This window comes from Malaya genurostris, chromosome 3 (assembly GCF_030247185.1).
Source record: "Malaya genurostris strain Urasoe2022 chromosome 3, Malgen_1.1, whole genome shotgun sequence".
NCBI lineage: Eukaryota > Metazoa > Arthropoda > Insecta > Diptera > Culicidae > Malaya > Malaya genurostris.
The window spans coordinates 276,723,247-276,739,735 of NC_080572.1; the positions used below are offsets into that span (position 1 = coordinate 276,723,247).

Sequence of the window (16,489 nt, forward strand, 5' to 3'; positions counted from 1 at the left end):
TAATCGAGTATAATTTAGAAACTAATCGATTGAAATTTATTTGATTATCTGAGTTATTAATCGATTACTCGATTAGTCATTCGATTATTACTATGGGATTTTTTTAATTACTCGATTAGCTCAATAATCGAATATTAGTTTTAAGTTGCTCGATTATCTGAGTTATTAATCGAATACCCGATTAATCGATCGATATTACGACATCCCTACAGGCACTCGTCATTTTTCAATTTTTAATTTGCAGTCGCAAAACAAAACAAACACACGGCAGCTGTCAAAGATGGACTTGATTCATCGGCAGTTCATTTGTGTCGTCATCGTGCAATACCTAATATCAGGTTGACTTGCTACTGTGGGGATTCTCTCTGGAGTACCGTTCGGTTGTTAATTCTCGTTTACCGATCCCATTGTGTGCGGAAAGTTGAGATGTTGAATCATAAAGTCGTTTGTATGTATACGTGCTGTATAAACTTGTATTGAATAAGTTTTGTTTACGATCATTGCAAATTGATTCTATTCTGGTAAGAATCGCGACACACTCAGACGTTAAGGTGGAGCGAAGAGACGCAGAAAAATTATCTCACGGTTCACGCATTGAAAGCACAGACTAACAGACATGACAGTATGAGTAAATTCTTTTAAAAATAATTTTTCGTGATGCACTAGTTCCACCTATATTGTACTGCGCGAACTATTTACTATCTGTATACCCCTTGTGTTATGTACACGTTTTTTTACTAGTTGGTTTCCCCACAAACGAATTTCCAGACATGACAGTCACGATCTTTTTTTGGCACACATCTACGGTCCTCCGTGAAACTGGCACCAATGGTGATAAATTGGTTGCACTACTGAGTTCCCATCATCGCACTCATAATGCAAATGTCAAATCGTGAGAACCCTTTCGATACGTCAGCTCATTTGTACACGCAGAGAAATGGAGCATGTTTAAAAAAACAAAACAGTTAGCAGAATTTTTAATATGATTTATGTTCATGTCAAGCTAGAATATGATTGTTTTGACCCAATTTCTCCCTTAAATATAAAAAATGTTCACTGCTTGATTTGAATCTAAACTTTGGTTTAACCAAACGAAAAATTTATTTGCTCCCAATGAATTTTGTTGTTGAAATAAATTAACTATTTATTACATGTCAACCAAATTTGAATTGACGTTATCGAAATATCCTCATTGACTCAATCCTGCTGTATCTTTATTTCAAGAAAAAATAGGTTTAATTTATCTATGATCTTATTTGTGTACTGATATAACTAAGTTTATTGTTCAAATGAACCGTGATAGTTTTATTTCCAATAGACAAGAGCATTTTTCCCGCGAAAATATTCCAGGGCATTTTTTATCTCCCGCGGATAAAGTTTTTTACAAGTTTTATAAAAAAACGTTTATCTGCTTCTTTAATTAACTAAGGGATTTTCAATAATTCAAGCGTATGTATCGATAATTGGAAAGATTTTGAAAATTGCATAGCATTACATAACACATTTTCTTTGCAAAAAATATTTCATGCAGGATCTCTATTTTGACTGATGAATCGTTGGATGCTATAAATATTGAAAAATCAGGGCTTGATAGTGGGGTATGTAAATAATTCGATAGTCTAGCGACAAAACGGCTCACAGTCTTGAAAAAATGCTAAATTTAAAAAAATTGTATATTAGGAAATTGAAAACAAATAAAGGTAGTATCAAAAATTACTTCGTTAAATTAGTATGAAAGAAATTATTTTATTCCTGAAATCAAACAAAAATGTATGGTTTCAACAATCAAAAGCGTTAGTTGAAATAACTAAATTCAAGGAAAATTATTTCAACTAAAAGGTTTTGTGAATTTAAAGCGTTACAATTATTGACTTTAACTAGAGTTCGTTTCATTTAAAACTATATTTTAAGTTGAATTTACTGTGAAATTGTTTGTCAAAAGGTTGACAGGAACGCGCAAGTAAAATATTTTTTTTTTTTATCAAACTGTTTATTGAAACAAACTAATCCACCGAGAAATATAAACGATCATGTTTTGTAGTTTCAATTAGCAATATTTACAATATCAAACCAGATTTTCTTTTATCACTATTTCAATAAAAATATTCGTTGGGGGGAACCCAAATTTGGTTATTTTTACAATTTTTTTCTCTGCGTGTATATATTGAGATTTCATGGCACACTTTGGTCGAAATGATAACAATGCAATTAATCTCGCGCTCCATCAAGCGGTGAGTGCGGTCATTAAAGAAGGTACCGGGAACGGACCAGATTTTTTTTAAATATTTGTAAGCACATACATGTCTTTATTATTTATCTTTGGTTTCCCCTCGTTTGTCAACACCGATCAGCTGCTTGCAGGGATGCCTGATTTCATCAAAATATTTCAGAATGAATCGACACAATAAATTATTGGATTATTATCTACATTTAACTTTTTCGCGAAGATAACCATTTATTTGACTCAACGTTGTTCATCAAGACAATTTTTTATTGTGTTGGTAGTTTTCACCCGAAATTAAGTGGCGGCACACCAGAAGCAAGTAAATATTGTAACAAAACGGGTTCGATTTTGTATTCCGTTGGAGGATGAGAAGTAGGCACAATTATGTATATAGTTTTGGCAATATGTATTAAATCTGTATCCTGCATGAAATTCGCATGGACGTAAACAAATCAATACATTACCGGTAATTCTGTATGAATGGCAACTCTGTTGGTAAATGAAAAAATAAACACAATCTAGATGACAGACAGGATGTTGTTGATAGGGTAACGTGGCGCCATCATGACACATGTGAGTACTGTCCCAAATAAAGGAATATTCGAAATGACCGTTAAAGTGATTGAAGAATCTAATTTGAGTGTCCTGTCTGTTAGTCTGTGTTGAAAGGGCAGTGCTGGACCATGGTTACACTAATCGTCTTTTGGATATTAGCAGACTGTCAGCTTCCTGCGAAATCAATTATCAGTTCAGAAACGCCATCGCACGGCATCACATTCAACATATCATGTCAATTGTATGGGCGCGCAGTGCTGCTAGTTTAGCGGGCACGAATTTGACATTTCTCTCAACTACTTGTATGTACAAGAAGCGAAACGTAAAAAAATGAGAATAGTTATGTGCACTGCACACATCCAGTAGCCATGCGGTACCAAAGCTCTAAATAACTACTATCTGTTGACGGCCAGAACGTCGTCACTTAGTTTAGTTTCTTTCGGCAAGTCAGTAAAGACATAACACTTCGGTGTGATAAGTGTATATGCAAATAGATGATTAGATGGCATTAGCAGTTCAACATAATTTGCTAACGCACTGATAAGCTGAAAGCGAAACGTAAAAAATAAATTAATGTTATGTAGACTCTAATCAAAGACATCATATTAACAAGATATCCAGCTCTCACATTTCCCGAACAAATCTTTGGCAACATCCATTTTTGCGACCATGGCGCCCTCAGGCGAGTCTGCATCGAATCACGTACATAGAAGTAGGGGATAGAAATGTCAAATTCGTACGCGCCAAAATAGCAGCACTGCGCACCCATACAATTGACATGACATATTGAATGAGACGCCGTGCGATGGCGTTGCTGAACTGAAGATTGAGATCGCTCCAAGCTGACAGGGTCTGCTCTAATGCAATGTGTTAATTGTAAAATATTCACTTTGGAGGAAATATAATACGTGTTATACGCTAGCGAGCAGGACTGCAAAGAGACCCGCTATCGTTTATTCCGTATGTATATATATATCTATTTACATTTTATTCACAGTGTTGGCAGTACTTTTATTTACATTCGCGCAGCGAATGTTTCGGCGGAGTGCGTTCTTAACGAGAATACACTGTAAAGAATTTCCTATATACAACATTAATAACTCTAAATAATGCCAAATTTCCCAATCTTGTAACATTCAGTTTTAAATTTCTTATTGAATTCTTATGTCGTTTTCGCTTGATGCCAAACCTAACCGAGTTTTCACCCTAACTGCTATCGTGAAAAGTGCTACCCTGGGCAGGCCCGTACCCAGGATTTCGTTTCGGGAGGGGCCCAAGGTAAAAAAATAATGTTACTGAAGACTGCTTATGTACCTAATTCTCGGTGTGCCTCTTACTGGTATTTTTAACAGACACTTTAAACTTTTCCACTGGATCTGTTATTGTATTACATTTCTTTACGTTTACTGTCTTGTTATTTCTGCAACACATGCCTTAGACCTTCTAAATAATTTTATATCTGTTTTTGATTTCGGGAGGGGCCCGGGCCCCTCGGGCCCTCCCTCTGGGTATGTGACTGACCCTGGGTCAGTTTCAGTTTTCTCAAGCGAAAACGACATTACAGGGTCCGGCACTCGAAGTGTAACCAACTTCAGACCGCTCGCGCAGCTGACGCACGGGCATCAGCTCTCTAGAAATTTGCTAAATGACAGTTCGGAGTTGTATTGTTTACAAGCGCAAGAAAGCATTTTGCCAAAAGTGAACGCGAAAAAAAAATCTTGACTTGAGAGAGCGAAGGAGTTGCTTCGTTTGGCCGAAAGCGGTCAATTTCCGAACATTGTATTTTCTGACGAGAAAATTTTTCCAATTGAGCAATTCGTAAACTCTCAAAACGATAGGGTTTACTTGGCCGACCGTTCATACGAGAATTTGAGTCATCGATTGGCCACCAGGAGGCAGCACCCGCAACAGATAATGGTTTGGGCCGCTGTAACCGCAGATGGGCGCTCTCCAATCGTTTTCATCGAGCCTGGCGTCAAGGTAAATGCGACATATTATCGGGAAAGTATTCTGGAGGTTGCTTTGAAGCCGTGGGCAGACAAACATTTCGGTGGCAGACCATGGACGTTTCAGCAGGACTCGGCACCGTCTCACAAAGCTCGAGTGAACCAAGAATGGCTGAAAAACAACGTTCCGAACTTCTTCACGTCCACACAATGGCTCTCGAATTCACCAGATGCGAATCCAATGGATTATTCTCTTTGGGCCATTTTGGAGAGCAAAGTCCGAACTAAAAGATACACCAGTCTCGAGTCGCTGAAAAAAGTTATTGTCCGCGAGTGGGCCTAAATACCTGCAAGTCACATTCGGCAATTTGCGATTCGTTTTTTGACCGTCTCAAGGCCATAGTCAAGGCAAAAGGTGGTCATATCGAGCAAAAGTGAATTGATTCTGAATTTTGTATTATTTTTACACATTTTGTACTTTGAATTAAGTAAAAGTAATTTTCCAAACTGAAATTATGGCCTTTTTAATTGGTTACACTTCGAGTGCCGGACCCTGTAGCATACATTATCAACTAAAAACGTAGAAAAGCACGCAAAGTATTACGCACGAATGAAGTTTTCCAGATAAACTGACGCGAATGGTCAAAGCAATGAAGGATATAGAGTGATGTGTTACGCCCGAGTATCTGGGACACTCTCGACTCCCTTCGAATCTCGGAACCTGCTATGGCAAGATGATGGACTCTTGTTCAATATATTACTTTGGAAGGTGTCATTCGAAGAGCGACGATCATCACGAGTAATACGATTTTCCAACAACTTTTTGGATTAGATGAAGACGTTGATATTGTGACACGTAACCTTGAAAAGATAATGAAAACATACATCGGACTGAAAGCTGAAGCTTGGCGTATCGGACTGAATGAAATAAAAAGGTTCTGAAGAAGAAATCATATGCCTCTCACTACGAATATTAATAGACGGTAATGACATCGAAGTGGTTGACGAGTTCGTGTATTTTGGGCTCACTGGTGACCGCCGATAATAACACCAGCAGAGAAATTCAGAAACGTATTTTAGTAGGAAATCGTGCGTACTTTAGATTCGCCAAAAAAAACCCTTGGATCGAGTAAAGTGCGCCTCATTAGACCGGTTGTTCTCTATGCCCATAAGACCTGCACTATGCATAGAATGGATAAATGAGCCCTATGCGTTTTCGAGAGAAAGGATGAGTGGACGAAAAAGTTGGGCGACTGCGATGACGTATCTAGGAAAATTTGCGGCAGGGGCAAAATTTGATTTGGCGCTCCCGTCGATGGGCTGAGCATGTCATAATGATGCCGAACGGTAACCCAGTGAAAATGGTTCTTGAATCTGATCAGGTAAAAAAAGAATCACAGCAAGCAAGGTGGATCGATCAAGTGAAGGGAGATTTACGAAATACCCTAGCATTGAGTGGCTATCGAGGACCGGCCATAGATCTGGCAACATGGAGTCGTTTGCTAGATACAGCAAAGAACACCACAGGACAAGGCTAATAAATAAGGTAAGGAATTTGGTTGTTGAAGTCAGCATGTAATAGACGCAAATCATATTAATCGTATAATCCATTAATTTATTTCACGTAACGAAATAGGTACAATCTTTTAACCTTTTTTAGTTTGAATCATAGCGACTGCCATTCGACTACTTTGGTTTACCTCACCTCCAGCAAGTAATACAACTAGCATCCCATTCAAAGAGATGGAATTATACAACTTCCGAATCCAGCCATCAATTTGCTCAAACTTAACACGCTTCGTATTTTCATCTAACAAATGTTCCCTCTTTAACTGAATGCAAGCCAAGTTGAAATCATAGTTGAGACATTTTTCTGCTGTATGATTTATAACTGCTTCGTCGCTGTCCATTTTTTGATAACTCAACAGTTTCTTCACCTCTGTATTTGACTTGACTGCATCGCCGAAATAGTTCTCGAAACTATCCAAATTATTCGCGTTAGTTACTATGGCCGATTTTTTATTTCTTTTTCTAGCGTGGCCAAAAAGTGAACCTGTTATTTCCGTTATGCTAGGGTCCGCTCCAATTCGTTGCACTTCCGCTGGTGAGGCGATTCCCCCTCTGTTTACTTTTTTGTGATAGTTTCGCCGATCCTGCAGCCACTGATCACCGAAATAAATGTTTTTAGCCAGCTTCAGCTTTACAAGCTCAAGGGAAGCCATTGAATCTTCGATTGAATTGTGTCCTTTCGAGGAACACTGAATATCACGCTGAAGGAACTTTTTCGCCAGCACTTTCAGTTTCGATTTTGTTCCTTGTGTTCCGGTTACGTTGAACAGAATACTAGTGTCGATCACATACGGGTGCATAAGCTTTAAAGCGTTCAAATCAAAGTTCAACGACTGACCTACTAATATTGCATCGGGGGGTAATTTATTTTTCAAGTCCTTATGCACATCGTTCAATGTTTTTGAAACATTCTTCAACATTTCCGGTGTAATACCCGAGAATTGAGTCAGGTAATCGACGATCTTGTTATCTGGCCGAACAAGTGTCTCGTAGAATTCATTACCCTGCTCGTCGATGATCGAAACGCGTGTTAGCTCCGAAGCTCCAATACTAGTTTTACACATTTCGCAGTCCAGGCCAAAAATAGGTGATCTCGGAGTGACTGGAGCATAATGATCATTGGTAGTCATATAACCAGTGTACCGTTGTTGCAAACTTCCTGTAAAAAGAAGTCAAGTAAAATACGAAATTTTCGGGCTATGTAGTTAACACTCACCGATTAGTGGCAGTGGATATTCCTCGTTTATCATTTGTATGGGTGATAACAGCAGTTGTGTACGCGGGAACTTGTCCCCAGGAGGTAAATCCATACTACTATAGTCTTGCTCACCTCCAGTATGCTCATCATTTTCTTGATCAATATTGTTGAAAATACTTTTTCTAATCAACAGGTGGTCTTTGCAAGCCAGTATTGCTGCCTCGAGTGAACCATATTCAGCCAACAGAATGTCCTTATGGGTTTCGCTCAACGGCACACATGCTAGCTCCTCGACCAATTTATCACTCGGTACTACGACCTGCAGTATGTTGTGAAAAATCTTTTTGCACTCTTTGAAATCTTGTTCATGTTTAGTGAAATCTTCTGACGTAGGCCCTTCCACCACTAGAACCGCGATGTGGGTCAATTTAGTAGATTTTTCCAACACCGCCCATCGGCTGGGATTCATCGGTGAATCTTGACGCAGCAAAGTGTGCATCAATAGGGCCTGAATGTCATCTAACAACAACGGAACACGATCTTCCGCCTTAGTTTTCATCAATGCTTCCTCGCCTACTTCTTTGAGTCTTAGTTTAGGAATATTTCTCATTCTATCTCGATATTGTTTTACTTCTACCTTCAACGACGAATAGGTGCTATCGGAAAGTTTTTGCTTCTTCTTTCCTGGCTCTGGAATTTCGTGCTTGTGTATGGCACTATTCGGATCCGGAATGATTTCGTTACTCAGAGAAATTTTATCTGCGTCTCGTGCGTTCAGTTGCATTACTTCTGCCAATGCAAGTAATTTTTGTTTCTTCCTCTCAAGTCGTTGCTCCCGTTTACTGTTAGTGTCGCAACTAGAGGAAGAAAACAGATCGGTGTCGGATGCGTTTTTCATTAGCTAAATGAGAAAGAAACGTAAAATAACAGAATAATAAGCTACTATTTGAAAGATGGCGACAATGAGAATTGTGGCTCACGTGCAAACCAAAGAAACAATGAATAGCAAAAATACTACTTTCCAAAAAAAGCAAAAACCTTACCGAAAACAATATTCACAAGACTATCCCTTTTTACAATTCAATACCACTCGTAAGCACGATAACTACATGTAATAGGAGAAAAATGAAATTTATTTATCGCCATGGCGCGAGGTAGTAACAAGAAAAAACAATTACACGTTGTATCAAAAGAAACTCAAATTTGAGTAAACGAAACATATGTCAATTAAAAGAATTAAACTTTTCAAATGGTCCTACCCACGTTATCAGATCCGAATGAATTGCGAATCAATTGAACAATCCAATCGGCGTGGTCACCACGTGATAGCGTTATGGTGATTGTTTTGACATATCCCATGTATTTAGAAAAAAATTTGACGAATATTCGAATTTACTTGAGTTTGAAAGAATGCAGATGGCAAAACCTTACACATATGGGTAAGAAAAACGATTATTCACGTGTTGTCATCAAACATATGATTTCAAATTGTCCTATACTCTTGACAATCTCGGTTGAAATTTGAAATTTTAAGTTTACACACAGATTTGATTTAGATGATAAAACATGAGTAAATAGACTAGTCATAGATCTTTTGATCATAATTTATCAATTATCTCAAAAAATGAATAAAAAAAAAATTAATCTCAAAATCCAACCCAAAAACAAAGAATATCCCAGATATGAAAACAGTACCCAACCTCACTTCTTCGAATTTGGTATTTCATGATACGATTTCTCCATAAATATCAATCAAACATACCACGGAAAGTTACTGAATCATTAATGATCGATTTTTTTACCAAATTTTCAAACGTTTTTGTATGTTAGTATTCGATTCATAAGAAAAAAAACCTGTTTTAATCCACCTAGTGGTGTAATGATGCCTTTCTCATATCAATCAAACTATCATATATAATACTGTGGTATTCTTCAAAATTATTTTTCTTCGATTCTTAAAAGAATAATCGAAATAGATTTGTTTGATCGTCTACTGATAAAAACTATCAATTGGAAAAGATTTGAGGTCGATTTAGAAAACTTTTTACGGTTTTTCGCTCTTTTCAGTGATGGTATAAAATGTTTAACACACTTTACCCTATATTTCCGGATCCGGATGAAATTCTGGAATTACGTATGGGACCACAGGACCTTTCATTTGAACCTAAGTTTGTGAAAATCGGTCACGCCATCTATGAGAAAAGTTAAAATACATATTTTCCTATTTTTGCACATTTTACCCCATAACTCTCGAACCGGAAGTCGGATCCAAATAATATTCTGGAATTTTGTATGGGACCTCAAGACCTTTCATTTGAATCTAAGTTTGTGAAAATCGATTCAGCCATCTCTGAGAAAAACTAGTGCACTTATTTTCACAATTTTTTGCACATTTTACCCCATAATTCCGGAACCGGAAGTCGGATTCAAATAATATTCAGGAATTTTGTATGGGACCACAAGACCTTTCATTTGAATCTAAGTTTGTGAAAATCGGTTCAGCCATCTCCGAGAAAAGTTAGTGCAAAAAAACGTTACATACACACATACGCACATACACACACACATACACACACAGACATTTTGCGTACTCGACGAACTGAGTCGAATGGTATATGACACTCGGCCCTCCAGGCCTCGGTTCAAAAGTCGGTTTTCACAGTGATTGCATAACCTTTCTATATGAGAAAGGCAAAAATAAAAACCCTGCATTTTGTTCAAATTTTCAAGCAAAATCTGAAAATTATCACCATCACTTAGTTCAAAACTCGCCACTCGGGCAGCGCAGCGATTGCAAAAGAGTTCGTTGGATTCTTCAATTCCGAATCGACGAGAAATTTTCATTCGGGATTCTATGTGGAAATCATAATGAATTCCGAATAAATTCCAACTCCACACTGAAAATCGAGTTTACTTATTTTTTGAGAAGAAATCACTCATTGTCGAGCTCTTTTATAGACTACCCATAATTAGGTCGTTATCTACTCAAACTCTTGGGCAAACTAACGTTTACCAAAGACATCATATTAACAAGATTCAGCTCTCAAATTTTCCGAACAAATCATTGGTAACATCCTTTTTTGCGAACATGGCACCCTTAGGCGAGTCCGCATCGAATCTCGTATATAGAACCAGGGGAGAGAAATGTCAAATTCGTACACGCCAAAATAGCAGCACTGCACAGCCATATAATTGACATGATATGTTGCATGTGATGCCGTACGATGGCGTTGCTGAGATGAAGATTGGTTTTGCTCCGAGCTGACAGGGTCTGCATTTACCTACATTTTGAGGTTATCTATAAATGGGGAAATGGACTTTTGTTGATTTTGGGAAGGTTTTGACTCAAAATTATTTAGAGGCTGGTAAGAGTGCAGTACAACAACCGCTCAATTTTTTGAAACGACGGAAAGAGCAATGAATTCTTACTCGATTGCATGATTTTTCAGTTCTCGATCGGTTAAGTGCTAGAGTTTGGGTGCTAGATCAACCCGATTGACAGTGACATTTTAAATATCACTGAATATTCGCTCATTTTATTGATGTATTAGTGTTGAAGTTAGGCGACATTTCACTACATTCCAGCTAGAGAAATGGTTATGCTGTTTAAGGAAAATTTTGTTATTTTCCAGCGAATTTCAATAGTTTTTGCTGGAATTCTAAGAAGAACTTGTTATTTACTAGTTCTGTATATCCGAAAACTGGAAGACTTAAATTTATATATTTAGTTATATATGGGTTTTATTTAAAAATAAACTGAACATCAGTACGAAAACGTGCAAAATCGGAAAAGTATAAGAAGAAAACGATTTGAAAATTGAGTCCGCATCTTCTCACTCAATTCCGACAGATTTCCGAATCAACCGGTTGTAGGCGAAGCTTGTAAAGAACCAGTACTTAGAATTCCTGCATAAACTATTGAAGTTCGCTGGAACAAAAAGGCCTAACAAAAAGGCCTATCTTAGTCTTAGGCCTACCTTTTACACTAACACATTCATAAAATGAGCGAATATTCAGTTTATTTTTGTCACTGTCAATCGGGTTTATTGAGCACCCAACTAAGGCGAAAAAATCTAGCACTGAACCAATAGAGTACTGAAAAATCATTCAGTCGAGTAATAATTCATTGTTCATCCCATTATTTCGATAATATAATGACAAACGAAACATACCTTATTGCTATTTTATAGTTCGCAAAGGCATATGCTCTCCGGGAGTTCAATGCGCCAACGTTGAATGTCAGCGATTATAAATACCTTTGTGATGCGGAAATTCCAGGAGAACTACCTGTAGCAGCTGATGAATATCGAGAACACACAACCACAAGCAGTACGATTCGCGACCATTCTTATGTAAAAAACAAACCACATACAATTCTATTAAATAAAATTCGATAATAACCTAAAAACTGCATCTCTTTTTCTTCCGACTTCATGCACGCTTCCAATCACATTGTTCTATGAAATACAATCTGTTTGCGATCCACATAGCAAATCTGATGAATATTAAAATTATATTGGAATAAGTTCCATTGACTTTTTTCCTAACTTGTATATGATATTCTTATGAAATTCAAAATGAGTATAATGATTCAAAATGTTTTCACATTGTTCTATGAAATACAATCTGTACGCCGAAATCGGATGAATATTAAAATTGTTTTCACATTGTTTTATGAAATACAATCTGTATGCGATCCATGACAAATCTTATGAATATTATAATTATATTATATTGGAATAAGTTTCATCGACTTTCCACCTAACTTGTATATGATATTCTCGTGAAATTCAAAATGGTTATAATGATTCATAATTTATTGGACATCTTTTAGCTTTTGAGTGTACTTCCATTAGAGCTTTTGAGTTTTCATATGTTTTCAATGAAATATATCTGCGTACGATCCGTACGACACATCTAATGAATATAAACTATGTAATGGAATAAGTTTAATCGGGGTTTCATGTAAATTGTACATAACATTCTTATCGTTTCAATTGCGTTCATGCAGATTAAGACTTTACGTACATTTTTAATAAAGATTGTACGTTTCCATGTGACTTCTATAAATTATACGATGTATACCGTTCATATGACAAATATAATTATTATATCAGCTGTTTTTCAAAGAACGGCGAATCTAACATTGACAGCAAAAGGAGAAAAACGTCAACATCATTGCAAATTCTCTAAAGTTTCCAATATAAATCGAAAGCTTGTAGTTTTACCTTGAAAGTTTTGGGAAGAGTGAAGCGTCAAATATAAAATCAGCTCGGTAAATCGTGAAAGAAAAAGTAAACAAAGAGAAACTGTCATTTGCAATTAGGCTCTTTTGTTGTGGGACGGTCGATTTGTTTACTTTTTTAAGTTTATTTTTATTTGTATGCGTTCATTTTTCTCAGTGTAATGAGTGTGAACATTTACATATTATGAGATACATTTCATTAACCGTGTAGAAATAATTACATGAAAAGTGTTGATCAGAACAGATTAGACATTCGCGTTATTTTCCGTTTTCATATAATTGTACGATTTGTGAAAAAAGTATGGAGAATAATCCAGAGGTATGTTCTTTAAATTCTCATTTTTGTAATCGTAATAACAGTTCATTTCAATCCCAGCAGCAGCAGCCTAATGCAAATCCTGTAGCAATGTTACCACCTCCACCACCACCACCGGGAATGTTAATTTCCGCTCCCGGTTGGACACCCGGCCAAGAAAGGCCACCGTTAATTAGAGCTCCAGGTATGCCATCATTACTGGGAGTTCCTGGTGGTTCCCCGCCACTGATGGGAGCACCAGGAAATCAATTTCCTCCGGTAATGGCACCACCCGGAGCTGCACCAATGGCTCTAATGAGGCCGCCTGGTGGTAGTCCACCAGTTGGTTCTCAAGTTGGAGCACCTGGTCAGCCATCAATGGGAATTATGGACCGATCAGATGATGAAACGCAAAACGTTCCTCCCTTGATGTCTATCAACATCGAAGGAACAGAACAAGATCTTACCGACAAAAAACCATCTGAATTAATTCTGCCGAAAGCGTTGGAGGATGTATTGGCACTTAAGACCATTCGTGCGAAGGAACTGGGTGCGGAAGAAGCATTGGCTACCACCGGAGCTGTCGTACCAACGGTTCCAATACAACCACCACCACCTGCCGGTGTTATGAGTTCCTATCTTGACATGGACGGCGATTCGGACGATGACAACATCGACGGAATGATACCGCCTCCGCCGGTTATTTCGAAAGCGGAAGGCAGATTGGATCGAAATCGTCGACGCAAACAGCGAAAGAAGGACAATAGGAAGGCCAGACGGGAAGAACAGGCTATCGTGATGCAGCTGCGTGAAAAAGAGAAAGAAATACAACCCAAGGAAGTAGTAACTAACGGAAAAGAACCCGAACAGCAGTCGAAGCCTGAGGTAATATTTCTATTTACTTTGTGTTTTCAGCCGGTAATGTTCACTTTTCAATTCTTTTTGCTTGTAGGAAGATGATAAACCGGTAGATGATAAAGAGAAGGAGGAAAAACCTAAAGGAAAAGAAAAGGAAAAGGAAAAGTCTTCTAAGGATGAGACCGATAAAGAAAAGAGTAAAGAAAAAGAAAAATCGAGATCAAAGGATAAAGAGAAAAAGAAGGACAAAGAGAAATCCAAGGAAAAGGTTAAGGAACCCGCATTGGTTGAGCCTGATATTGAGGAAGTGGATATTGATTATGTCCCAGAAAAGATTACAATCGCAGATTTGGCTCCGATGTATCGCCAGTTCTATCGCGTGTTTGAAATTTTCAAGTTGGAAACGAAACCAAAGGAGACTGCAAAAACGGAAACGATAGAAAGCGAAAAGACCACTGCGGCCAAGAAACCGAATGACAAAGATGATGATGACGATGATGACCTCATGGATATGGACGACAAAGACGAAAAGGAACGAATATCAAAACGCAAGATGAAAAAGCTAACTCGTTTGAGTGTGGCCGAGTTGAAGCAACTGGTGGCACGGCCGGATGTGGTTGAGATGCACGACGTCACCGCGAGAGATCCAAAACTTCTCATCCAACTTAAATCTCACCGAAATACGGTACAAGTTCCGCGACACTGGTGTTTCAAAAGAAAGTACCTGCAGGGAAAGAGAGGTATCGAGAAGCCACCTTTTGAACTGCCGGCATTTATCAAGAAAACAGGTATCATGGAGATGCGAGCTTCACTACAGGAGAAGGATGAAGCAAAGACACTGAAAGCTAAAATGCGGGAACGTGCTCGGCCAAAGATGGGCAAGATTGATATCGACTATCAAAAGCTGCATGACGCGTTTTTCAAGTGAGTATATTTTTGTCGAACGGATGTCCAATTCATTGTTTAGTTTTCTTTATCCGGAGAATCATTAATCTTAATTATTTCTCAAAAAAAAAAAAAACTTCCATTCGACAGATGGCAAACTAAGCCCCGCATGACAATTCACGGGGATTTGTACTACGAAGGAAAGGAATTCGAGACCCGTTTGAAGGAGAAGAAACCGGGAGATTTGTCCGAAGAGTTGCGAGTTGCATTGGGAATGCCCATTGGACCGGCGTGTCACAAAATTCCACCGCCATGGTTAATCGCACAGCAGCGCTACGGACCACCGCCCAGCTATCCGAACCTTAGGATCCCGGGCTTGAATGCACCAATTCCGGAGGGTTGCTCGTTTGGTTATCACGCCGGTGGTTGGGGTAAACCGCCGGTAGATGAAAACGGTAAACCGCTCTATGGTGATGTGTTCGGTATGAGCGCTAGTGAACATGATGTAAGTAAAATACAAACGCTTGGTTGCATTGTTAAACAATGTCTCTTTCAGAACGGTCTTGGCGAGGAGGAAATTGATCGCACTCAGTGGGGCGAACTTGAATCCGAATCGGAAGAATCATCCGAGGAGGAAGAAGAGGACGGTGAAGATTTGGGTGCACCAGTAGATGAAAGTGGTCTCATTACTCCGGCTGAGGGTCTGGTTACACCATCTGGTCTGACTAGTGGTGTACCAGCTGGTATGGAAACTCCGGATACGATCGAACTTCGTAAGAAGAAGATTGAAAGCGAAATGGAAGATAATGAAACGCCGGTATTGTATCAAATTCTGCAAGAACGGCGCAACGAACGTATTGGGGCATCGATGATGGGATCGACTCATGTATATGATTTAGCTGGAGCGGCTGCTGCAGGAGCTGCCGGTGGACCACGAGTCGGTCGCCCAGGACCGGTTGATCGCGAAGGCATGGTTGAATTGGCTTTAGATCCTTCGGAACTTGACATGGATAACGAAGCGATGGCCCAGAGGTACGAACAACAGATGCGAGAGCAGCAAAGCCACCTACAGAAGGAGGATCTTTCCGATATGTTGGCAGAGCATGTAGCTCGACAAAAGTCTAAGCGAAAACGACAACAAACCGACACAACTAGCAAACAACAGAAGAAATATAAGGAGTTCAAATTCTAAGTTGTTGATCGCCTCAAATAAAAGTAAAATTATAATTATAACTATTTCCAACATAAACAGATAGCAATTATCAATAAAAATTATAAACGGTACATGACGGTTTTTACAATTGAGGGGCTGAATTTACAGTTTTATAAAATACTCCAACATAAATCTTTAAAAAAAAAAACGTTAAAACCATCATTCTTGAAACATTTCAAACATTCGTGACGCGAGAGAGCCATCTATTAGAATCGACGGAAGAAATGTTTTTATGCTATAGCAAAGACTTCATATTAACAAGATATCCAGCTCTCACATTTCCCGAACAAATCATTGGCAACATTCTTTTTTGCGAGCATGGCCCTCAAGAGAGTTCGCATTGAATCTCGTACATAGAAGTATGTGAAAGAAATGTCAAATTCGTGTGCGCCAAAATAGCAGCCCTGCGCACTCATACAATTGACAAGATTTGTTGAATGTGATGCCGTGCGATGGCGTTGCTAGACTGAAGATTGATTTCGCTCAAAGCTGACAGGGTCT

At 38.4% G+C, this 16,489-nt stretch overlaps 2 protein-coding genes across 4 annotated transcripts; one reads left to right on the top strand and one right to left on the bottom strand.

The window, feature by feature from the left end:
* Nucleotides 1-6,319: 6,319 nt before the first annotated feature.
* LOC131437284 (RNA exonuclease 5) lies at nucleotides 6,320-8,677 on the bottom strand. 2 transcript variants are annotated; one of them, XM_058606530.1, is made up of 3 exons: nucleotides 8,536-8,677; nucleotides 7,511-8,349; nucleotides 6,320-7,453 (listed from the first exon to the last, which is right to left on the bottom strand). In XM_058606530.1, exons 2-3 carry the CDS (start codon nucleotides 8,274-8,276, stop codon nucleotides 6,372-6,374), a joined length of 1,848 nt encoding a protein of 615 aa, XP_058462513.1. In that variant the 5' UTR covers nucleotides 8,277-8,349; nucleotides 8,536-8,677; the 3' UTR covers nucleotides 6,320-6,371. The 2 variants fall into 2 exon arrangements, with proteins under 2 accessions (XP_058462513.1, XP_058462512.1); XM_058606529.1 differs by having other exon boundaries at nucleotides 7,511-8,393.
* Nucleotides 8,678-12,931: 4,254 nt separating this feature from the next.
* LOC131436875 (splicing factor 3B subunit 2) lies at nucleotides 12,932-16,059 on the top strand. Of its 2 annotated transcripts, none has more exons than XM_058605837.1 (5): nucleotides 12,932-13,056; nucleotides 13,114-13,917; nucleotides 13,985-14,814; nucleotides 14,926-15,280; nucleotides 15,332-16,059. In XM_058605837.1, the coding sequence occupies exons 1-5, from the start codon at nucleotides 13,039-13,041 to the stop codon at nucleotides 15,965-15,967; spliced, it is 2,643 nt and encodes an 880-aa protein (XP_058461820.1). In that variant the 5' UTR covers nucleotides 12,932-13,038; the 3' UTR covers nucleotides 15,968-16,059. The 2 variants fall into 2 exon arrangements, with proteins under 2 accessions (XP_058461820.1, XP_058461821.1); XM_058605838.1 differs by having other exon boundaries at nucleotides 12,948-13,056; nucleotides 13,117-13,917.
* The last annotated feature ends 430 nt before the right edge of the window (nucleotides 16,060-16,489 follow it).

Excerpts from the sequence above, each read along its gene's own strand:
- LOC131437284 (XM_058606529.1), bottom strand. The coding sequence starts at position 8,390 with ATGAAAAACGCATCCGACACCGATCTGTTTTCTTCCTCTAGTTGCGAC. Across the intron at positions 7,454-7,510 it reads ATATCCACTGCCACTAATCG|GAAGTTTGCAACAACGGTAC; the intron begins GTGAGTGTTAAC and ends TTCTTTTTACAG.
- LOC131436875 (XM_058605837.1), top strand. Across the intron at positions 14,815-14,925 it reads CTGCATGACGCGTTTTTCAA|ATGGCAAACTAAGCCCCGCA; the intron begins GTGAGTATATTT and ends TCCATTCGACAG. Across the intron at positions 15,281-15,331 it reads TGAGCGCTAGTGAACATGAT|AACGGTCTTGGCGAGGAGGA; the intron begins GTAAGTAAAATA and ends TGTCTCTTTCAG.